The sequence below is a fragment of the Paroedura picta genome, chromosome 8 (genome assembly GCF_049243985.1).
Source record: "Paroedura picta isolate Pp20150507F chromosome 8, Ppicta_v3.0, whole genome shotgun sequence".
Classification (NCBI taxonomy): Eukaryota; Metazoa; Chordata; class Lepidosauria; order Squamata; family Gekkonidae; genus Paroedura; species Paroedura picta.
This window is the reverse complement of record NC_135376.1, coordinates 15,961,159-15,985,449: the sequence shown is the minus strand read 5'-3', so window position 1 is coordinate 15,985,449 and position 24,291 is coordinate 15,961,159. Positions and strand designations below refer to the sequence as shown.

The 24,291-nt window shown below is 45.8% G+C and overlaps 1 protein-coding gene across 2 annotated transcripts in view; it reads right to left on the bottom strand.

The window, feature by feature from the left end:
• Positions 1-667: 667 nt before the first annotated feature.
• Positions 668-24,291, bottom strand: part of ZBBX (zinc finger B-box domain containing) — a 37,787-nt gene continuing 14,163 nt past the window's right edge. Inside the window, exons 7-20 of one of the 2 annotated variants that reach the window (XM_077348503.1) lie at positions 23,922-24,017; positions 16,097-16,273; positions 13,118-13,295; positions 11,818-11,938; positions 10,190-10,335; positions 9,479-9,579; positions 8,330-8,406; positions 7,573-7,721; positions 6,247-6,497; positions 5,151-5,313; positions 3,890-4,009; positions 3,345-3,596; positions 2,432-2,567; positions 668-1,016 (exon numbers count right to left, since the gene is read on the bottom strand). In XM_077348503.1, the coding sequence (XP_077204618.1) occupies positions 941-1,016; positions 2,432-2,567; positions 3,345-3,596; positions 3,890-4,009; positions 5,151-5,313; positions 6,247-6,497; positions 7,573-7,721; positions 8,330-8,406; positions 9,479-9,579; positions 10,190-10,335; positions 11,818-11,938; positions 13,118-13,295; positions 16,097-16,273; positions 23,922-24,017 (2,043 nt within the window). In that variant the 3' untranslated portion in view covers positions 668-940. The remainder of the gene's footprint in view (positions 1,017-2,431; positions 2,568-3,344; positions 3,597-3,889; positions 4,010-5,150; positions 5,314-6,246; positions 6,498-7,572; positions 7,722-8,329; positions 8,407-9,478; positions 9,580-10,189; positions 10,336-11,817; positions 11,939-13,117; positions 13,296-16,096; positions 16,274-23,921; positions 24,018-24,291) is intronic. The other variant, XM_077348501.1, reaches the window with a different exon arrangement.

Genomic DNA, 24,291 nt, shown 5'->3' with positions numbered 1-24,291 from the left:
CTCATGGGCAGAGCTTTCAGACGGCTGCCTTACCACTCTGCGCCACAAGAGGCTCATGCTGCAAGGCTAGAAGGCAAGAAACCCGTATTGCCTGCCCACACTATCCAAATGACATCATGATGCTTTAAAAAGGCAAGCTGCAAGATGAACTGTTGGCTTCATGGAATGTACAGCAAGATTTGACCCTGAAATTGACAGGTGTGCCAACCCTGGGGATGACAAGTGTCATCAAGTCACGGCTAACTTATGCTGACTCAGTAGGGTTTTCAAGGCAAGGAACACTCAGAGGTAGTTTGACATTGGCCTGCCTCTGCGTGTTGACCCTGGTCTTCCTTGGTGGTCATCCATTCCAATGCTGACCATGATGGGTGCAAGGAAGGGTCAGCTTGGTTTAGTATTTAGGAGTGCAGACTTCTAATTTGGCATGCCGGGTTTGATTCCCCACTCCCCCACATGCAACCAGCTGGGTGACCTTGGGCTCGCCACGGCACTGATAAAGCTGCTCTGACTGAGCAGTAATATTAGGACTCTCTCAGCCTCACCTCCCTCACAGGGTGTCTGTTATGGGGAGAATAAAGGGAAGGCAACTGTAAGCCGCTTTGAGACTCCTTCGGGTAGAGAAAAGCGGTATATAAGAACCAACTCTTCTTAGCTTCTAAGATCTAATGAGATTGGGCTAGTTGGAGCCATCCAGGTGAGGGCATGCTCACCTTAGGGGAAAACGAATTGCCGTTTGCAGAGAAATGCCGTAAGGAGAAGTGAAATAGGAAAAGCAAGCATTTGTTCGTTTGCTTTTGTTTCAACATGTATTTTATTGATACCAAGTAGATGTGTTTGTGCGTGAGCTCAAATTAATCCACCCGATTTGAGACCAGCACTTCGACCTGAGGATGTTATGGAATGGAAAGAAAAGATGTTGGCAGAAAGGAGTCCTGGACTTTCAACGTAACGCCATCACCTGCTGTTTGTCCTGCCAAAGCTCTTCCTCCTCATCATCTGTATGACCATCGTGAAGTCTGGGAAAAACAAAACAAAACACAATTCACTTGTTTTTTTTCTCCAGATAGGTAATAAATTATGCAATGACAAAAAGACATAATCAAATATTGTAGCTCTTTGTGGGCTGGTATCATTGTGGAACACCTAGCCATATCACTTGTTTTTTAAAGGCCGGGAAGTCTCAATTCCTGCAGATGTTTTACCAAAAATAAAGACACAAATTTTCTACACAGGATAATGCAACAGGAACCAACTGCAGCCCTGCAATTATCTTTCTGACCCAATGAACACATAAAAACAAACAGCTAATCGGAGTAAAACACAAATTAATCCCTGTTTAACCATCACGGCAATCTGCATTGTGTGGACCTACATCTTCATGGATGGAGCAAGGCATTTCTCACTAGATTTTTAAAGGGTTCCACCCAAAAGCTGCCGTTCTGTTCAGAAGATCTGTTCACAGGAAAGCCAGTGAAGTGTAGAGATAAGAATGTCGGAGTAGGATCTGCCAATCCTGAGTTAAAAATCACTGTCCAGCAATGAAGCTCGCTGGACATCAAGATCTCACCACTGTTAAAGTGGGATGGAATCTCCTTAGAGAAGCAGTTGGATTACCCCCACCCCCACCACCGCCACAATTACCCATGCCACACCAGCAATTCCATGCGGCTTAAGTCCCCAGAAGAAATCAGCAAACTCAACATGCAACATCACGCAGTGCAGGTGGAGAACTAGGAACCCACTGACTGAACCCCTTCTGTCTTCTGAACACCTACAGTTTCCTACTCTGGGACCCTCAAGAGTAACAGTGATGGGGCAAGCCAGAGTAGGAGGAAGAGTGCACCCCTAGAAGCCTGGGGTATCCAGTAAAAAGGTAAAGGTATAGGTATCCCCTGTGCAAGCACCGGGTCATGTCTGACCGTTGGGGTGACGCCCTCTAGCGTTTTCATGGCAGACTCGATATGGGGTGGTTTGCCAGTGCCTTCCCCAGTCATTACTGTTTACCCCCCAGCAAGCTGGGTGCTCATTTTACCGACCTCGGAAGGATGGAAGGCTTGTATAACTTTATCCATCTCAATGAAGGGAAGATGAAAATATTTAGGACAGCTAGCAAATATTTAGGACAAATAAGCCTATGTGCAAGCCCCCTGCCTCCGGCGACCATGGAGACCTGCCATCGTGTTTGCAGAGGAATTCTGGCACTCAAGTAGCAGGCAATTTATACCCAAGGGAGCCTGCTTTATGCCAAAAGTTGCCAAGCTGGGTTCATAGAATCCTAGAGTTGGAAGGGGCCATACAGGCCATCCAGTCCAACCCCCTGCTCAACGCAGGATCAGCCCAAAGCACCCTAAAGCATCCAAGGAAAGTGTGTATCCAGCCTTTGCTTGAAGACTGCCAGTTCTTTATAACGTGAAGGCACGCTTAACCTTACCTTATAGTATCACTTTTACTGTAGTCTTTCATTTCATGGTTATTAGGAAAGGCTGTACAACTGTGACTTGTCGCTCTGGGGCGTCTGTTCAAAGCAGGTAAATCAGACAAGACTCCGTTGAGCTTTTCCGGGAGAGCTGAAATTTTATGTACATTTCTTAGCAGCAGGCAACAGTAAGACTGAGGCATCTAAAATTCCCTTACAGCAGGAGCCAGGGCCAGGCATTATCTTGATTTTCTCTTTTTTCCAAGCAAAAAAAGGGGAACATCTTGTGCATTGCCGATGAGAAAGCATCCTCCTAGTCAAAGTGCTAGAAACCCTCCGACGTAGCATAAGCCCTTACTGTCTAACTGCTTCTATTAAGCGTCTTTCCCCCCGGGAGCTGGTTCAGCGTTTTAGAGCTAAATGGGAAGTGCCAGGAGCAATGCAGGGGGAGAGAAAGATACCATATTTAGCAGGCTTGTGTGCAAGATCCATTATGAGGATGGCCTTGCTCTCCTTGAGCCTAGATTTCTCCCAGGCTGCGTGCAGAATCTACGTGTATTATTTGTCCACCCCAAGCACCTTTCCCCAATGCCCTAGTCTGCTTCGAGGAGATGGGAGACAAAAAGGAAAGCGGCGCTTGGGCAGAACTGATACCTGATCAGCAGGGCCTCCTTCCTTGCTAAGACCCAATGGCGGAATGATCAGGAAGACTATATAGCAATATTACATCTGGACACACAGCTCTCCCGCATCTATTCCCTCAGCAACGGCATGCCAAGGGAAGAGAATAAGAGGAGCAGTGAGGCTTCTAGTCCAATATTCTGGGACATGAAAACGCCAAGCTGAGCCCATGGGTGCGCACACACGCATCAAGCTACTGAAAATGCATCTTTCAGAGTGGATGCCGATTAACATTCCACAAACATACCTGCGTTCCGTTGCAATTCGCTTTCTAAATCTGCTAACGCTTGTTGATCCATGCTGTCTTCCAAGAAGGGATCGCTGCGCTCGGTGACATCGATGTCTTCGATTTCTGAAATCTCGGAAGCGGCTCGAGATAAAGGTGCGCTAGGGGAACGCCCGGGTCTTCTCTGACACGCTGAAGAAGGACGAGAGCTGACCTTCGCAACAGTTCTGTCCCAGGGTTTGTTTGACAGAACGGGCCTTGGAACAGACTTCTCTGAAACAGACACACGAAAGAAGAATTTGCCGTTAAGAACCTGATAAAAAAATCCAGTCCTCTAGATCAGTGATCCCCAACCCCCGGTCCGGAGACCAGTACGGGTTCGTAGATCAGTTGGTACCGGGCTGCGGCTACTCCTCATCCTCCTCCCCGGCTGCTGCCTCGGGGGCTGCCCTGCCACTCTGCCGTCGACTCACCTTTGGTCACATGCTGGGTCTCGTGTCCAATTGCAACGCAAATGTGCAACTTTTCTCACCCCCCGGGGGAGATTGAAAGTGAAGCTCTAGTACCTGGGCTCCGTCGTCCCAATCTGCTTGATGGCCTGGCAAGCTCCTGGTCCAAGACATCTTGCACTACAGTTTCTTCAGCGCACTCACTAAAGCTGAAGTCCCTTATCCATTGGTCAGACCCTGAATTTGGAAAGACAGGCACAAAGGTGAGAATTAGAACCTACAGGCAATGCTGCAGGTATGTGTTCTTGTGACACATTTCTGCCTTAGAAGGCATCCATAGAGATGGACTGCACTTTTTAAATGCTTAGAAGTGCTGTACAAACAGCAGAAGGACTGTGAAGGGTTAATTCTTCACAAAAACAGGGAGCCTTAAGAGACAGGCATCTCCAAGCAATCTGGCTGGCATCCGCTGAGTACAGAAAGACCAGAGAGCTCCGTGCTGAGCAGGTAGTCACCTTGACTAAGGTGAGTCTGATTTCAGACTTAGTTGACAGCAGTTTCACACAAAATACTGGGGGAAAGTTGGCAAGAAAGTCTGGGACATAGGCAAAGACCGAGGAATGGGGATAGATCTTCTAGAATTTCCCTACCCAGTCAAATAGGGAGTTAGCTCTGAAGCACACAGAGAACCCTGGTCTGGTGTGGTTAGAAACTGCCTGTAGAGACCTTAAGAACCAGTTAAAAACTCAAGGCAAGTATCGGTGTTTTGAGAGAAGGGATTTGGATACTGGAAAGAGTGTACCAGTCTTCCGGGAAAGAGAACAGACAGTGAATATTCAAGGAACATGTACTGGAGTGTTTGGAAAAAACTGGAACAAAAGCCTCTCAAAGATTTTACCTACCTGTGAATAGCTTAAGAGACTCTTATTAGCCTAAAATGTAAGAACTAAAGTGAATGTACTGGTTTTATCCATACTGAGCTATGTCCGAACTTTCATTGAGTTACCTCGGAATGGTTAATTAATCATTTCCAAAACAGCTTAATACAGATTACTATTAAACAGAAAGCAGACCTTCCCCAAAGCTGAGTTTGAGAGAGAAACCATTAATTTTTCAGATGACCAGAAATCACTGTATTTCCCTTTGATAGGGTACATATAACACAGCTTAAATGGGGGACTAGTGCATGTCTGTTTGCTTGCACTTATGCCCATGTATGCATGATTCACTCACTCACAAATTACACCCTAGGCTTGGCACATGCAGATAAGGATACCACTTTATACCTTATGCTGTAATGGTGGATGCCAAGCCCTAAAAGCATGTGCACTCAGTAAGTGATGGATAGAAGGTGGGGAACTTTAGTTTTCATTCCTACCTGTTAATGAAATGCCCTTGCTTGGAGTTTGCTTGCCTGTGCGTGATGAAGGGAACAAGTCCACTGTGACTTCCTGAGAGCTTGTACTCATTGCAAAGAATCCCTCAAGTCCTCGATAAGGAGCACCAATGGGCTTCTCTTTTGAGGCCACTTTTTGCAACAACTGGGATGACACAAAAGGAATTGTAAAGATCAAACTATTTTACACAAACTTTTGGCTATTGTTAAACCAGACTGGGTGGATTTCCACAGCAGGCTGAAATACTTTAATACTTTAAAACTTCTATGAGTCTGTGCAGATAAAGTTTAACCAAGGTTTGCTGCCTGAACACTGGTTCAAGATCCCAAATGAACGTTGCTTACTCCAACTTGCTCTCATGGTGAGATTATAATGAAAGAGCTGTTTGTATGCCCAGTGTCCTGGCTTCCTTCGATGAACCCACAGATATAACAGCATTATCCAACATGTGCAGAATGAGTCAAAGAGGAAGCTTCCATGTATATGCAGTTACAGGATTGCTTTGAAAAGTCAATGAGTGAATGGAAAAAGCCGGGAAAGGTGTCATACACATTTTCTAAACAGCATATTTTACTTGAAAAGGAAACAGGGCAAAGGTAAAGAAGTATAAGCCCTCTTCACAGATAGTGAAGGAAGCATCCTGCACAGGAACATACATGCAGCTGCCTTATACAGAACCAGACCATAAGTCCTTCAAGGTCAGTAATGTCTGCTCTGATTGGTAGCAGCTCTCCAGGGTCTCAGGCAGAGAGGCCTTTCCTATCACCTACTTCCCGGTCCTTTTAAACTGGAGATTGATACTGGGACCTTCCACATGCAAAGCAGAAGCTCTTCCAGTGAGCCACAGTCCCTCCTATGCTGACTCTTTTCTCCCTTTTCCTCCTCTCAGCCATCTGATGACCCTGCACAGACAAATCCCTTTAGTTCCCGCAGTGGGAAAAAAATAGTCTTATTCTATGAGTTAGGCTAAAAGGGCAATATGCCTTGTGAGCCAGAAATGTATTCTTATTGCTAATAATTTGAAATGCAATTCAGGGAGAAGTGATGGGGAACAAGTCTTTCTTTTTTCTTTTTTACCGGGGAACTTTTGGTAGTTACAGATGAAGCTTCCCTTGACTCTAGTGCTCTCTCGTAGTCTTTAAGGAATTCTGTCTGAAGGGAGGTTTCACAAGAAGCCAACTCGGGAGGACGAGAAATCTGCCCCGGTGACATGCCGGAGCGATGCTTTTTCACTACAACGGGTTTTTCTTTTGCTGCCGCTCTTTCTTCTGAACTGCCAGGATCATGAGGAACATCCGTTCTTTCCGACTGTACAGAAAGTGAGCTTGCTAAGGAAGGGGGGGGGAGAGAAAACCACACACGTTACATCAGTTTAAATCCTTGCATGTAAACTGTCAAATAATTATCTTAAAATAGTCCATTAAACACACAAGTTACATCAGCTCACACATAAAACTGGGGATCTGAATTCAGACAGAAGCTGTTGGCGGTGCACAAATGGCTGGCTTTTACGAATTTCCCTTAATCTGGCTATTTACAAATTTCAAAAATAATTTTAAAAAGTTAATCAAAAACATAAATAAGTTTGGACCACAGGAAAAATGCCTCAAGCCTAAAAGCTGGAGCAATTGTTATTCCCCATCCTGCCCAACCTGGCTTTATTCTTTGATACATTTCCCCCTCTTTTTTATTTTCTGTTACACTGAATCACACCATGTTTTCATTAACAAATTATTACATGATGGCAGATGCTTGGATCACACCTGCGTAACATGCATTTTAGTGCTCACCTAGAAGAAGAAGAGTTGGTTCTTATATGCTACTTTTCTCTACCTGACGGAGTCTCAAAGTGGCTTACAGTCGCCTTCCCTTCCTCTCCCCACAACAGACACCCTGTGGGGTGGGTGAGGCTGAGAGAGCCCTGATATTACTGCTTGGTCAGAACAGCTTTATCAGAGCTATGACTATCCCAAGGTCACCCAGCTGGTTGCATGTGGAGAAGCATGGAATCAAACCTGGCTCACTAGCTTAGAAGTCCACACTCCTAACCACTACAACCAAGCTAGCACTTCAGATCTCAGCAGTGCAAATTTCAGCAGAAGTAGCTCTATGCCTTTCCACATCACCGACAGCAACAGCCTGGGGTAGATTCCGAGGTGAACCCTTTTTTCCAATCCAGTTTCACCAACTTGTATTTCTATGAAAGGTTGCTCAAGTGGGCACGCTGGCAGCTGCCAAAACGATGTGCCTTTTTAGATGATGCACATAGAAACTGCTCCTTAATGCTCGATCCAAGTGATAAAGCTGTGCTTTTGAAGTGTGAACAAGCACTAGATAATTGTAGGCAAAAAAACAATGTTGACACAAGTCCTCCTACGGCAAAAGCGGATGCTCCAAGCTTACCTCTAGGGGTCTCATCATGTTTATTATGAAAAACAGTCAAATCATCTTCTTTGTCAACCGCAGAAGAAAGAGGTGGCCTCGTGAGAACGTCGACAGCTCGTGCCGGAAAAATGTCTGGTTCGGTTTTGCGATTTTCAGCCATGGTAGTGCTTGACATATACGGGGAAAATCAGAACGGAGGGGGAAAAACGACCAGATTGTCAGATGGAAAAACTTCCTCCTACAGATCTATGCGAGTTGAAAATACGTATGAACGACACAGTACGATATGTTTTGTCCAGAAGGCCTTTGGCCCTGCAAATCATCTGTCCTGCTGAGTATACACTGGAGCCATTTCGTATAGATCAGGGGTAGTCAAACTGCGGCCCTCCAGATATCCATGGACTACAATTCCCATGAGCCCCTGCCAGCATTTGCTGGCAGGGGCTCATGGGAATTGTAGTCCATGGACATCTGGAGAGCCGCAGTTTGACTACCCCTGATATAGATCATTGACACAAGATACACGGAAGTAACTGGAGAAAGGAGCATGGAAAAAACAAAAACTATAAAATGGAACCATGCCAAACTGTCTCCTTTTATTACTGAAATGTCTTATGGGAGAACACAAAGTTAACCCACTTGCTAAGAGGCAGAAATCTGGGCTGTCCAGCACAAACGGCAATGGGTATTTGCAAAGCCTTATTATGGACACTGACCAAAATTAATCTGGGCAGCCGTGTGCACCCATACGTCACAACCAGCTCAAAATCATTACCTGTCCTCATCAAACTCTTCACAGCCAGCTTCCGAAACCACAAAGTTGGCAGGTTCTTCTGGCTCCTCCTTGCAAGCCTTATTAAAAAATAAATATATATATCTTTAAAAAAAATCAGATCTCTCCACTCTGAAGGCTCAAATGCATAACCACGTTGTCATCTGAAATCTAAGAAGGAGCTTTATTGTGAATGAGCACACTCTAAAACGACCTTGTCCCGAGTGTCAGTATGAAAATGATTTTCCCTGGCTTTCTTCCCCCTACAATATGGAGACTGGAAGCCCTTTGGAATCTCAGTCGCTAGGCCTTTCCTTGTATGCAGCCTGAATGGAGGCAAGCCCATTGGAAGTGAACAGAATCCTTATTTGTTGCTGCTGCTGCTATCAAATGACCAGTTTTTGTCCAGCAAAGGCAGCTACGCATCTCTGTTTTGCCAACAGATTATATCCAGCACTTGATCACTATATGGAGAGGTGCCAAGAGTCAGAGATCCCCTTTGTCACCTTCCTAATTCCAGAACCGCAGTAGCAGCATTATGTTGACTGACTGACAAAGCCAAGCTGCTACGGATAAACTCAAAGGCACACTCTTTCTGCATCAGCACTTTCCATATCTCAGGGCTGAGCTTTGGTGTAGAAAGCAAGCTCTTGAAGAAACGCCAGCTCATAAGAACAGTCTTGCTGGATGAAACCACAGGCCCACCTAGTCCAGCATCTCCGCTTACGCAGAGCCAACCTGTGGCCCTGGAGGTCTAATAAACAGGGCACAGAGAACAAGTTCCTCACCACAAAGTTGCCTACTAGCACAAGGACTCAGAAGGTTTATTGCCTCCGAGTATGAAAGTTTCTTTGATTCACCATGGCTAGAAGCCGCTGTTGGGCCTCTCCTTCTGGGCACTGCCTCAAACTAAGAACAAAATACTGGACGAAATGCAGGCAGTCCTACCAAGCCAGGAAATCGAGGAAAGCATGAACTGAGTATAGGGGGTTAAGAAGTTCTCTGAATTCCCAGTTTTCATTTTTTTTTTTTTTTAGTAAATGGAGATTAAGTTGTCTGACTTGGGCACTGTGCAAAATCATATATGTTTATAAGAGGTTTTAGCCGCAACAAATAACACAGAATGGAACACACCACGCAATATGTACTTACACTTCCAAGGATCTCAATTTTCACAGAAGACACAAAATTTACAGGAACTTCCTCAGGATCTTCTTTCCTGACATCTGCCCATAATTTTTTCATCTCTTCAGCTGAAAATTTAAAAAGAAATCCAGCCAGGTTTCTTTTTAAAGTCTTATACCAACACATCCTAATTTACATTACACATGTGGACAAACAACTCCAGATTAAGGAAACACCAAACATGATAGTACACTCTAGTTTCATATTCTAGGAGTGAGCAGTTGAGATACCTTGTTAAGATACCTCAACTGATATTAGACTGAAAAATCCTCAAAGAAAATGAGCATTTACAGTATCTCAGACCAATCATATTCTTATAGTCCTACCTATGGGAATACTATAAGAACCTCTTGTGGCGCAGAGTGGTAAGGCAGCAGACATGCAGTCTGAAAGCTCTGCCCATGAGGCTGGGGGTTCAATCCCAGCAGAGCCGGCTCAAGGTTGACTCAGCCTTCCATCCTTCCGAGGTCGGTAAAATGAGTACCCAGCTTGCTGGGGGGTAAACGGTAATGACTGGGGAAGGCACTGGCAAACCACCCCGTATTGAGTCTGCCATGAAAACGCTGGAGGGCGTCACCCCAAGGGTCAGACGTGACCCGGTGCTTGCACCGGGGATACCTTTACATTTTTATGGGAATATTAAAATAATCTATATAATGAATCAAGATGCTAGCAGACCTGCTAAATAAGCATTTACAACTTCCTCATCCTTTACTTCCTCTTCTCCAACCCAAGTATCATGAGCTTCATTGATCGGGGACTTTGTAAATTGGGTAGGCTTAAGTTCATCTTCTAGAACGTCTGGCAACATATCAAGTGGAGTTCTATCAAAGTAACAAAAAGGGAAAAAAACAAATGTTTCAAAACTGCAGTGATACACTATCAATCAATCAAACTTTATTACAGCCGTTCAGACCAAGTTATATGAAGTCGATACATAAGAGACCAAAAGAATATGGTCATTTAATGTAATAAAATTTAAAACAGATCATAAAATAGAACTTAAAACTATGCTACTTTGGCGCATTGGATTTTTATGGCGGCGGCACAAAACTTAACCAGCTGAGTTGTCACCTGGGGGGACCCCTCACTTAGCAGCCTCTTTGCTTGATCAACATCATGATGTTCTGGCAACTTTTTAAGGAGTGGTTCAATCAAGTTGCTACGAATGTCTACATAAGCAGGGCAGTGGAACAATATATGCGCTCTTGTATCAATTTCGCCACTCCCACAAAAACATTGTCTCAGTGTAAGGGGAATGTTCTTATAGAGACCCTCTACAAGAGCTGAAGGCAAGACGGAGCATCTCGCAAGGGTAAATGCCCTTCTTTGTTTACTTATTACTAGCTGAGACAGATAAATGGCAGGGGCCAGAACATATCTTGTTTTAACTGTTGTAACTACAAATCCCTTTTGTCTGAAGAGCCTCTTGTGGTGCAGGGTGGTAAGGCAGCAGAAATGGGAGTTCGATCCCAGCAGCCGGCTCAAGGTTGACTCAGCCTTCCATCCTTCCGAGGTCGGTAAAATGAGTACCCAGCTTGCTGGGGGGTAAATGGTAATGACTGGGGAAGGCACTGGCAAACCACCCCATATTGAGTCTGCCATGAAAACACTAGAGGGCGTCACCCCAAGGGTCAGACATGACCCGGTGCTTGCACAGGGGATACCTTTAAAGGTAAAGGTAAAGGTGGCAGACTCAATACGGGGTGGTTTGCCAGTGCCTTCCCCAGTCATTACCATTTACCCCCCAGCAAGCTGGGTACTCATTTTACCGACCTCGGAAGGATGGAAGGCTGAGTCAACCTTGAGCCGGCTGCCGGGATTGAACTCCCGGCCTCATGGGCAAAGCTTTCAGACGGCTGCCTTACCACTCTGCGCCACAAGAGGCTCTTGGGGATACCTTTACCTTTACCTTTTACCCTTTTGTCTGAACACCCTGATTGAAGTTTGGTGTTCAGGGACATTGACTGGTTCTTCTAAGAATGGCTACATGTTATTGCTGGGATCCAGGCAGAGAACACCAAATCAATGCAAGCCAAGGCTAAACTGCAGCTCTTGTCAACCCTAAAATTCATACCCGTAGTTACTTCTACGACCACGGCAAGCACAAAACATTTCACTGCTTGCTGACTAACAACATAATCCCTGAAAATTAAGTCACTCAATTTAATATATACCCAACTATATAGCAATAATTTTCAATATGGCTATATAGATGCTTTGATTTATTAAAACACGACGTTAAAAGAGGCAACTAGATCCGGAAACACAGTTTCTTTTGTGTGTGTAGGCAATTTCATGAATACCTTTTATATTTCATAAGCCATAATTTTTCCATATATTTCAGGCTATCCTCTTTGAATTGAATTTCCATCGGTTTTTTCATAACGGGAGGACTCGTTTGTGCCTCGCAGGTTTCTATATTTTCTGTAAGAATACGGGGGGAAAAGAGCGACCATTCAAACGTAGCAATTTAGCAATCGTATCTCATCATCCGTGATAACGCTTAAGCTCCAACAATGTAAGCAGAAGGGGGCTGAGGACTCAGAAAAAAATTCTAGGTGTGTAACTCATGATCCCTGGTAGACTTGTACAACCCATGCAGTGGATGCCCAACCCTAGCCATGCAGTCACAGCAGATCCTTCACCCATCCATGATCGGTACTTGTTAATGTAAGGCAGATGTTCTGTAGACGCGGGACCAGCAACCAGGGCAATGCTATCTCAGAACTGCCTATCTTCATTCTCCAACCAAATGCATGTATTGGACACACACAACTGAATGCTGACAATCCTAATAATAAAGCTCCTTAGAGCAGGGGTAGTCAAACTGCGGCCTTCCAGATGTCCATGGACCACAATTCTGGGAATTGTGGTCCATGGACATCTGGAGGGCCGCAGTTTGACTACCCCTGCCTTAGAGTATCCCAAGTGTATCCTTCTATTATTTATTTATTGGACTTTTATACCGCCGCTCCCAGCAAGCTGGCTCGCGGCGGTTCACAGAAAAGAACAATGTACAAATCACATCTAAAAACATAACCTAAATACAAGCCCCAGTAATCTTAAAACAATCCTCAACATCATAAAAAGCTGATATATTCTATATTATATACTAATAAAAATATACTGGACCATCGGGCCGGTACCAATGGCAATGCTGACTGGCAAAACATAACAGATGACATAAGATCCCTATACCACCTAATACTGTGCACAGGGCCCTAATGGGAGGGGGGAGGGGGGACCAGATTGTACACCCTGGGATTCTAGTGAGGATAAAATCCACAGTCGGGAGGGGAAAACCAATGGACAAAATTTAGAAACTTAGTCTAGATCCAACCCTTGGTATAGAAGAGCTGTGACTGCCTTATGCTGGAGACGCAATCGGCAGCTGCGTTTGGTTATTTTTGATCTCCTGTTTTAAGAATACCACAATAAACTGTTGCATTTTGTTTCTTATTTGGCAATGTTCTCCGACGTAACTGCACTTAGCTTGAAAGCCCAGTAAAAATTAGGGCTGTGCCTGTTTGTTCAGACTGAAGAATGTGTTGCTGTGGAAAACATGTTTTTCTCAAACATTGTTTAGCAGCTATTGTTCTCTACCTGGCTCAGACTGGCAACAACGTTCTTCCGTGCGCTTCCGAGGGGAATTTCCGCTTCTCCACTGATTTAGTGCTTCCTGGAAAAGCTTTGCAGACTCTTCTTCGTTAAAGGTACCGTTCAGTAAAGACCCGCCCATCCGGCACGGGGACGTAACTCCTCCTGGTACTGTAAAAGCCTCCTGAATTAAGTTCAAGAATTGCCTGTGACTCATTGAAATCCATTAATTCCAGTATACCCAAAGAACATGACTAGATACAGACATGCACACCCACGGACTTCTACATTGAAGACATCAAGTTTTAATAGACGATGATGACGAAGAAGAATTGGTTTTTATATGCCGCTTTTTCTCAAAGCAGCTTACAATCACCTTCCCTTCCTCTCCCCACCACAGACACCCTGTGAGGGAGGTGAGGCTGAGAGAGCCCTGAGATTACTGCTTGGTCAGAATAGCCTTATCAGTGCTGTGGGGAGCCCAAGGTCACCCAGCTGGCTGCATGTGGCGGAGCGGGGAATCAAACCCGGCTCGCCAGATTAGAAGCTGCCACTCCTAGCCACGCTGGCTCTCTAACAGTATACAGCAATGCGACAATCAACTGATTTCTTTAATACATTTCTTTGGCACTTCTCTAGGACAAACCTGCTCATCAAAACGATCATCATTCTAAAATGAAGAAGAAGAAGAAGAAGAAGAAGAAGAAGAAGAAGAAGAAGAAGAAGAAGAGTTGGTTCTTATATGCCGCTTTTCCCTACCCGAAGGAGGCTCCCATTCCTCTCCCCACAACAGACACCCTGTGGGGTGGGTGAGGCTGAGAGAGCGCTCTCTAAACTGGAGAGCCGGGCCCAATTTCCCACTTTCCCTCTCTAGGAAACCTGCTGAGTGACCTTGGAAGAGTCACAGTTCTCTCAGAGCTTTCTCAGTCCCACCCTCCTCATAAATTGCCTGTTGCAAGGACAGGAAGGGAAAGGCGATTGTAAGCGGCTCTGAGACTCCTTAAGGTCTCTACCTTAAGCGGAGTATAAAAATCATCTCTTCTTTTCTTCTTCTCTTATCAAAAGGCTCATTTGTTGAGGATGCAACCCAGTCTGAGTGCATCACAGTTACATCACGGCTTTGCAAAATGCTTTTTTTCCTATTTTTTTTAAGAAGCCTTAATTTGGAGCGAAGAATGGGTAACAGGCTTCTCTTAAAAACATGTCTAAATATAGTTTGTCACAGTGTTGTTACATAACACACTGTTAGGTAGCCTATGCATCACTTCTGGGCGGGGAGGGGGGAAGGGATGGAAAAGTATTGCCTGCTGCAACATGGACGAAGAAGCTTTTAAGATGCCTCACAAAATCCAGTCACCGGCTCTGCAGTGGGAGTTTAATAATAGCTAGCATTATCCTTGTCTTAATGCCATTAATATTTTAATATGAGGGGGCGGGGGCTTGTCTCTAGACACAAGGCCCTGAGATCTTCTTGTCCCTGCAGGTGTGTTTGTGAAAAGATGGCTTGATGTGTACCTTGTACATCTTGTGCTCTCCACTGGAGTGGCTGAGGTGTTTTGTGTTGTGTGATTCAGCTCTTTAGAAGAAGAAGAAGAGTTGGTTCTTCTATGCCGCTTTTCCCTACTCGAAGGAGGCTCAAAGCGGCTTACAGTCGCCTTCCCATTCCTCTCCCCACAACAGACACCCTGTGGGGTGGGTGAGGCTGAGAGAGCCCCAATATCACTGCCCGGTCAGAGCAGTTTTATCAGTGCCGTCATGAGCCCAAGGTCACCCAGCTGATGGCATGTGGGGGAGCGCAGAATCGAACCCGGCATGCCAGATTAGAAGTCCGCACTCCTAACCACTACACCAAACTGGTTCTCTAGACCCCCAGTCATTAACAGTAGACATATCTTTTGTGCAGGTATGTCCACAATTACCACAGTTGACTCGCTGGGAGGGCAGTATAAAAATCAAATCAACCCAACGGCAAGCATTCCTTCTTTTCAGGCCATCCTTGTTTCTCTCTGCCTATCTATCTTGTACATTAAAAAAAAATTATGCCTTTCTTCTAAGGACCTCAGGGTGGTAGGCATGGTTCTCCCCTCCTTTTTATCCACATCCCAAGTTTGGAGTGGTGGCCTGCAGTGAGAGACAGAGACTGGCCCAAAGTCATCCAGCAAGGTCGTGGTGGGGGATTTGGTTTTGGGTCTCCTGAACCTCCAACCACTACACCACGCTAGTGTCTAGAGAGCTGTGGCTGTTATCTATGAGTTCAGCAGTGGAATAGGCTGCTAAGGAGGTGGTGAGCTCCCCCTCACTGGCAGCCTTCAAGCAAAGGTTGGATGCACACTTTTCTTGGATGCTTTAGGATGCTTAGGGCTGATCCTGCGTTGAGCAGGGGGTTAGACTAGATGGCCTGTGTGGCACCCTCCAATTCTATGATTCTATGAGATGCTCGGGTGGCACAATATGTACTCTCCCCTATAGATGTGAATGCATCCTTCTGGGATATGTGGAGGAAGGTTTTGACTTCATTAGTTCATAGGCAGTGTGAAAGACCTCTGCCTGGAACCCTGGAGGCTGCTGTCTAGCCTTGACCTTGACTAGACAGTATTGACCTTGATGGACCAGTTGTCTGGTGTGTTCATTGTCTCCTTTGAATGGTATTCAAGTACTGTGGAATGTTTGAATTCTGTTAACTGCATTCCAATATGTTACTTGCTTATGTTCCATTGGTTTCCCAAGCATTTTAGCTATGCATTGCACCCAGAGTAGTCATTCAAATTTAATTTTTTTAAATCTCGATGTGTTACCTTATTCCTTGCTGGTCTGCCATGTCCTGTGCTTTTGTTACAGATTGTTACAGATTGAGAGCCAGTTTGGTGTAGTGGTTAGGAGTGCGGACTTCTAATCTGGCATGCCAGATTAGAGGCTCTCCAGTCTGGCTCTCAACTTGCTGATTTCAGAGACAGAATAGTTCCGATAACATATTTCTTGGATTACCTCTGTAGCACAAGCTGGTGTTTTCGGTAAAGGTGAAGACATGTCTGATGAATCCTCCAAGAAATTAACTTCTTTCTTCTGTTCAGAATTAACCTTGCCATTAGGTTCATCAGGATAGATTTTTTTCAGGAACTGCTGAGCAGCCTGCAGTTTCTCAACTGAAACGGGCGCTTTTGCCTATGGAAGAAAGAGGATCAATATACCGAATTCAAAAAACCCCACGAAGAACCCTTATGGCTTCTGCAATAGCAGCAACAGGACAGTTACATGCCAAACCTGGGTGGTGGCAGACACCGACTTGGCAGGGACTTGACAGCCGAAACAAACAATACAAGTTGTTCATCCCCATGTTTAAAACTGGCTAACCCTACCGGGAAACCCTTCGGAAAACTAACAGCACAATCCTAAATCCACCAAAGTCAATAGGCTAAGAAGGGTGCAACACTGCTAAAGATTACAGGGTGAGCTGCCAAGGACTGGTCCACAGCACTGCCTCTTGTTGGGGTGGGAAATGCATCATTTTAAAGCCCAATGAGGGGCATGCTTGGAAGGATTGTACTTCCTAACAAACCGAAACTGCAGCTCACACAGTTGGGTAACCTAGCAAGGGGAGGGGGGACTCACAGCAATGGTAGAGGCCACTGGTCCCAGTAACCTTTGGATGGATCGGACCACTTGCCATCTTTTCTTCAGGAAGGCATGAGCCAAGGCAGGGGTAGTCAACCTGTGGTCCTCCAGATGTTCATGGACTACAATTCCCATCAGCCCCTGCCAGCAAACGCTGGCAGGGGCTCATGGGAATTGTAGTCCATGGACATCTGGAGGACCACAGGTTGACTACCCCCGAGCTAAGGAACTCTGTGTTTACAGGTAGGAATGCCCCAGTACTGATGGCATCCAGGGAAGCCCCAATGAACTGTATTGGCTGAGAAGGTTCCAAATGGGAATTCTCCCATTTTATCATCAAACCCAACTGGATTCAAGTAGAGAGACTCTAAGCCAGCCTTTCTAAGCTTTTTTTACTGTTGAGAAACCCCTAAAACAGGGGTAGTCAAACTGCGGCCCTCCAGATGTCCATGGACTACAATTCCCATGAGCCCCTGCCAGCAAACGCTCAGGGGAATTGTAGTCCATAGACATCTGGAGGGCCGCAGTTTGACTACCCTTGCCCTAAAACATATCATGCAATAAATGTTTGACTAATTTCAAATATATGTACATAATGAATTCACTCCCACCCATTCAGGAAACCCTTCCGGGGCCGTCGAGAAACCCAAGGTCTCACGAAACCCCGGTTGAGAAAGCCTGCTCTAATCAATGTCTCGGTCTCCAGAATTTCAGCACAACAAGGAGTCTTCCAAAGAGAAAAGTTCGGGGCAGGCCAGATGGTCTCGACTTAAGCCTGTCGAGAACAGGAAACAACACAAGTCTAGAGAATATGCCAGGAAAGCTTCCGAACTCCATGGTGGCAAAGAAAGGAAGGGAGGGAAGGGAGCACCTGCCACCAAAACATGTGATGCCTGGGTGGGAAATCACACCTATGATCCAGCTCCGGCAAAGGCAGGGTGTCCCCTTCAGAACCTTTAAGCCAGGGGAAAATGGTTTGTGGCTGGCTTGCACAGGCGCAGTCTCCATGTGGGGCTGCACTGAAATTGGAAGATGAACAGAGGTGACATCTCTTCACACTACACAGGAGGAATGTGCCACTATCAGCTGAACAGAATGATTAAAGCCCATGGTGCTTAAGACCAAGGAGAACAACCTGAAGTGCTTACTTAAGCAGAATGCTAGTTTCTCAGTGGAAGCCATTCTCCTTGTGAGTCATATCCCCCCGCCCCCACCCCCGGGGAGCCTTGGCACCTTTAAAATGCCGTTTTCGTCATGCATGATATCATCAATTGCTAGAAAGTTTGACCTTCGTCACGGGAGAGAAAAATAAATAATGTAACCCATTCTTTTGTGCGTGCTAGAATAAAAGCATTCAAGGAAAAACAAAACAAAACAGCGCACATGCGTCTCATGGTTGAATGTTCTAGAAATCTGTATCATCTTTAAACCGCCCGTGGCGCCGCGGGCGCCACGGACTAAATAAATGGTTAAGGGCTTGCTAGGTGGGATTTGTCCATGATGAGGAAGGGTCGTCGCGCGAAGCGCGGCTGCCGGGGGCTCCCTGCCTGGTGGCCTGATGCAGTGAGAGCGTCAGGCCGCTGCCGCCGAAAGAACGCCGCCCAGGGCAGCCACCGCCCCATCGGACCGCCACCGCCGGAAGAACGCCGCCGAGGGAGCACCCACCCACAGTGAGTCCCTAGCGCCCGCTGCATTTAGCTGCAGCGGGCTTGATTACTAGTGTATATATAAGAGTAGGTACGTCGAGGATAGTTATTTCACTCTCAGCTTAGGCCATTTTTAGCCTAGCTCATTGTGCAAGTGGCCAGTCTACTGGGGGGGGGGGGGGGGGCTGGAACCTGAGAAGAACTCCTAAAAGGTCTTTGTCCAAAACAAGGTTAAGAATGGCTGGTCTATGGTCATCAAACACGAGAAAAATGCAGCACTCAACAGACTCCAAGAGACATAACTTCAAATATGCCCCCCGCCCAACAAGTAATTGCCATGTGCTTTTTGCAAGAAAAAAAAACCCTACCCATCCAAATGGCTAATATCGAATACAATAATAGAGGCCACCCAGTGCAGTTTACCCTTTTCCTTATGGTTGCTTATACTTTCAGCAGACGAGGCCCCTGTACAGCGGCACTGTCTCTTCCCTGCTTGGCAAGCATCTCACTCAACAGATGCTCCGGCAGAGTCAACAACCTGTGTAATACACTAGGCACACTCGCTGACTCTTCTGCGAGAATTAGTGAATGCTCTTACGTTATAAAGAGGCAGTCTAGCGGCTTTGCAATCACCTGTTGTGTTCCATGTTTGACTCTCTCCATCGCTACCGCGATGTGCACACCTGCTCCCAATCTCGAACTTACAATGACACCTTAAGCAGAATTACTCTCTTCTAAATCCTCTGAATTTGATAAGGTCAGCAAGGTGTGACTCTCCTGGGGATTGCCCGGCAACTTTTGCTCTCCCTTGATTACTAGTCTTTGGAACAGATTCATCAAGCAAACTACAAAGGGTCAGTTCTAGGCCATTCAAAAACAAAGGGGGGGGGTGGGATGGAATACCAGCCTGCATCAAAGGGCTGGCGACTTTAGCTTGAACCAGAAATAAAGAAAGCTAGAAAGTATTCATCCAATCAGCTCATGAAAAAGATTACACAGAAAAGGACAGGCCCCGAAAGAAAACGCTATTTATCCTCGCACCGGCAGCTCTCTCAAATCAATTCTCTTCCTGAGCAAAACTCACAATCCTTCCAACCATCTCAACTCGCATTCCAACGTTCTCTCATCTTTCTCCGTGTCCTGTACATCAGTGGTCCCTAACCCCCGGTCCGGGGACCGGTACCGGTCTGTGGATCAGTCGGCTCCTCCTCCTCCTCCCTCTCCTCCCCGGCTGTTGCCTCGGGGGCTGCCCTGCCACTCTGCCGCCAGCTCACCTTTGGTGTTCTCCAGCAGCCGCCGAGGCTGGGGCTCCCCCTCGGCGTAGCACTGCTCAGCTGCTGCTGGCAGCGCCACCCAGAGGGCAACGGGAAGTCAGGGGCACCAGTGGGAAAGCAAACGGAGCAGGGCTCAGGTGGAGGTGGCAACGTCCCTCAGCAAAAGACTACCCCCCCCCAGGCCTCAGTAAAAACGTCCAGCCTTGACCCATCCCCAGTGTATGCCGTACATAAAAACCTGGTGCATCAATGACTTGTCCCGCTCCTTCACACCTTAGTCGTTGCATATTACCTGTACGCTTTCTTAAGTACACTGAAGGCCCTTTATATCGTTAACACTTCCAACATACCTCGACTGGAACCCAGCAATGTGCTACAACTGCAGCTGGCTTCGTTTTATAGAGCAGATATAAACAAAGGCTTGGGTTTCTGAGCCTTGCTTCTGTTAGCTCTCATCTTCATCTGTTACAAAGATAGGTCTCTGCTGCAATGCCCTTCCCTCTGCAAGTCAGTACGTTTCTGCACTGATCTTGAATGATAGGAAGATCTTCACACTTGAGAGATGTGCTCCCCAGCAGAGAAACACCCCAGGTCAAACAGGATGCAGCGGAAGTGGAAAGGAGGATTCCGATCCAAGCCTAAGGCTGGCATCCTATTAACATTTCCTGGAGAGTAATCCCCACTAACTAAAAGGGGGTTACTTCTGAGCAGATCTGTTTAGGGCCATTCCTTAATTCTCCAAGGAATCACTGGACAAGAAATTATTATAGGTCCCCTTAGCAGAGTCTGTGACTATCAGCTGAGCTTCTTTATTTCACCTTCCTCCCTAAACGCCACCAAATATGTCCCCCAAGACTATAATTCCAACACTGTGAAGACTCTTCTGCGTGGAGCTTCCTATCAAGGCAAGCCTGCAGGTAGTTCGGCTGGTAGATGTGAGCCCACCACCAGCCAGAAAGAGGCAAAAAATCCCTAGTAGTTGAAAGCCAAACATCTTAGATACGAGACCTTATGTCTTTATAGAACAGACACAGATATAGCTGTCCGATCTGTAACACAAGAGAACTTGTAAAGTAGATACAGCAACACATGCAAAAGTTCCTATTGCATCCTATCCAGCTTGCAGCTATTCAAATACCTCATTCATAGCCTTAAGTTTAATCTGGGCCAGAATATACAGACAACTGCTTTTTCTCTCTGTTACAGGCATGATGTGTGTTAAGCTTTCAGCTGGTTCTCATGTCTCAGGATGGGGAAAATATTGTATCACACAGGTGGCATAATTATCAATGTTCTAGAGTTACTGTGTCTCCAGTACTGGGTCAATATTTGGGGTTTTCCCAGAAATTACATTATTTGAGTCCATTATTCCCTAGAGGGAATCTTTTCAGGGGACTAGGTGGGGTAAGCAAATGACACGAAAATTGCAGGGAGGTTACTGTTTCCTGTCCATTAAAGTGCCCCCATGTATCAAGTGAATTGAACCAAGGAATCCAATTCCACAGGTCCCCAAATAAGGTGCCCCCGGCCATCTTCCATTGTTTTCTAAAGGAGGGGGGGGAATCCACGCTTTATCCAAGACAAAGAATAGTCAAACACGCAAGCCTGAACAACCACCAGCCAAAAGCCTCCCAATACAAACACTACCAACAAGCCCAACAGAACCAACGTTGAACCAGAGAATCCCAGCAGAACCACAAACCAATGTTGAAACCCCACCACATTCAATGTCAAACCAGAAAATCCAAGCCAATTGAAGTGGGGGAAGGGAGTCTAGACCATGAGGACCACTGTTGGACCACATAAGCCAAGCCAGACCCAGGCCCAATGTGGCAGCAAAAGCTCAATATAAATATCAATCTGGATACTAAATATATTAGAAAATACTGTATATCCAAGTTAACCCCCTATACACAAAATTCTTATATTTAAATCTAGTAGCAACGAAGAAGAAGAAGAAGAGTTGGTTCTTATATGCTGCTTTTCTCTACCTGAAGGAGTCTAAAAGCAGCTTACAGTCGCCTTCCCTTTCCTCTCTCCACAACAGACACCCTGTGAGGGAGGTGAAGCTGAGAGCCCTGATATTACTGCTCAGTCAGAACAGCTTTATCAGTGCTGTGGCGAGCCCAAGGTCACCCAGCTGGTTGCATGTGGGGAGTGCGGAATCAAACCCAGCTCGCCAGATAAAAAGTCCACACTCTTAACCAGTACACCAAGTACGGAAGCCCTTTTAATTTTAGAAACTCTGGAAGGATACAAAAGGAGGACAGAATCAACTACTGCCAACCATAACAGTGCATCTGTTTTGCTGTAGGTTCCAAGTGTCTACAAGCAGTGCTCACAATTTCCAAGCACACATGTCAAAATCGTCTTTTCTACAATGCTCACAGAGGAACTCCACCAAATCTACCGTCTCTTTCGCTTAGGCACCATACAGAGGGGCTCGGCTTTCACTTTTGTCGCATACAGAAGGTCTCCATTACCCTTGGCCTGTGCACAGAAATTTAAGACTTCAAACAGTTCCAAATGCAAAACACTATAAGTCATCCGCTTATCACATCATTCCATATGTACAAACGCTTATTGACCTGGGAGCAAGGAAGAGGGAAATCAGATAAACCTTGTTGCTCAGCAGGCTCTTTTTTTTTTCCTTTAGGAAAACTTCAAGGATTTTGTCTAACATGGGCTAGAAACCCCCTCCCCCCAACTGCCTGTGACTGGCAGCCCAGCTGTGTCCTAGTCAGAATAAGAGTTTCACCTGAGGTCCTTTCCTTCTGTGATGATATCTTTCAGCTGTAGAATCTATGTATCTGCATCTTGCTAGTGTTCATGGTTGTACTCTGACATGCACAGTCTAACCCAGGGGTAGTCAAACTGCGGCCCTCCAGATATCCATGGACTACAATTCCCATGAGCCCCATGCCAGCAAACGCTGGAATTGTAGTCCATGGACATCTGGAAGGCCGCAGTTTGACTACCCCTGGTCTAACCAGTAATGTATCACAAGAATCTCTTGACGAGAGGGCTAGTGGCCAGCCATATTATTATTATTATTATTATTATTATTATTATTATTATTATTATTATTATTATTCAATTTATTGCCCGCCACTCCCAAAATCGACACCTGGGAGGTAGATGAAGCTGAGAGAGCTCTAAGAGAACCATGACTGGTCCAGGGTCACCAAGCCAGCTACACGTGGAGATATGGGGAATCAAACCTGATTCTACAGAAGTCACCACCCTTAACCACTATGCCAAGCTGCTTCTCTGTACGGAAAGAAAACTACAGATAGCCAATGGCAAAGCAGGATGCAGAATTCGAGAATTCGAGAAAGTAAATGCCCCCCACACTTTCCCCACAAATTAACTCCTGATAAAGCTTATGTGAGTCTTCTCACGCCATACAACAATGCTCAGGAAATGATGCTGTGTGTTCAGGTCCCAGAGGCATGGGTCCCTCTTAGCCTACAACTGCCCCATTAACATGATGGGCAGTGATTAGATGAGGAAGACCCGACACGGTTGTCACTTCCAAATGTTTCCTGGAGTGTCACGGGAAGAATCCACACGGAGGTCCACCCCCACTGGAAGAACAGTGACTGAGGAACTAAATTTGCACCATGACCAGGGGAGGAAAAAGATACAGTGCAGGAAACTGTCAGTGTTTTAAAAACCCACACTACCCAAATCACACTGGTGAGCCTCAGCAGAAAGAAATCCAGGGGAAAGAAAGCATTCTGCCGAAAGGAACAGCAACCCAGCAACGTTAATGGTTTCATTACAGACACAGAGACTCACAAAGATGGACAGGAAGCCCTGCTCTGCTACCTGGCCTAGGTGACACAGTGACAGCCTCAGGACATGTGAACTTTCTGCTGCCATCTGTGGGAGGGGGGTGAATAGAAGCCACCTCTGAGTGAACCAATCTTGGGATGAAATCTTCACTGCCATAATGCTGTAAGTAACACGGAGCTGCCTCAGTCTCTGAACATATTGACCATTATTTGTTTCAGCCTTAGATCCTAAAATCAACTACGACACTGTAAAAGCTCATCCAAACTTCTGTTGCTGTTTTTTCCCGCTGACTCAATAATGTTTCTGAATACTCTGCTAAGGAAAAAAAAAGATGATGATTCTGCCTGGACAAATTAAAAATTCTACATAAGACAATTAAAAGCACTTATGGAACTGTAAAACGGTCATGCCTTCGTAGACAGAAGGATCTTACAGTTATAGACGCAGGTCTTGCATACGCACAAAAAAAAAAACTCGCACCTGCAAGCAAGTGGTTCTATGGTGCTTCAGTGCCCCCTTCTGGTGGACTCTGGCAAAGCAGCTTGGACAATAGTCTTCTCCACAGTCCAAACACACCTGGAGAAAAAGGGAGGAAATGAGGTTGTAAAAGCAAAGCAAGTTTCTCTTTTTCTCTTGCTCATCTCACAAAGCCATTTGAAACGGGCGGGGAGGTGAAGGTGGCTGAAAGTGGAATGCAGTCTACAACTTCAAGTATTTAAAAGGCTGCCACATGGAGGATGAAGCAGAGTTGTTCTCTGTTGCCCAGGAAGGATGGACCAGAACCAAAGGGATGAAATTAATTCAAAAGAAATTCCGTCTAAACATCTGGACGAAGTTCCTGACAGAGCGG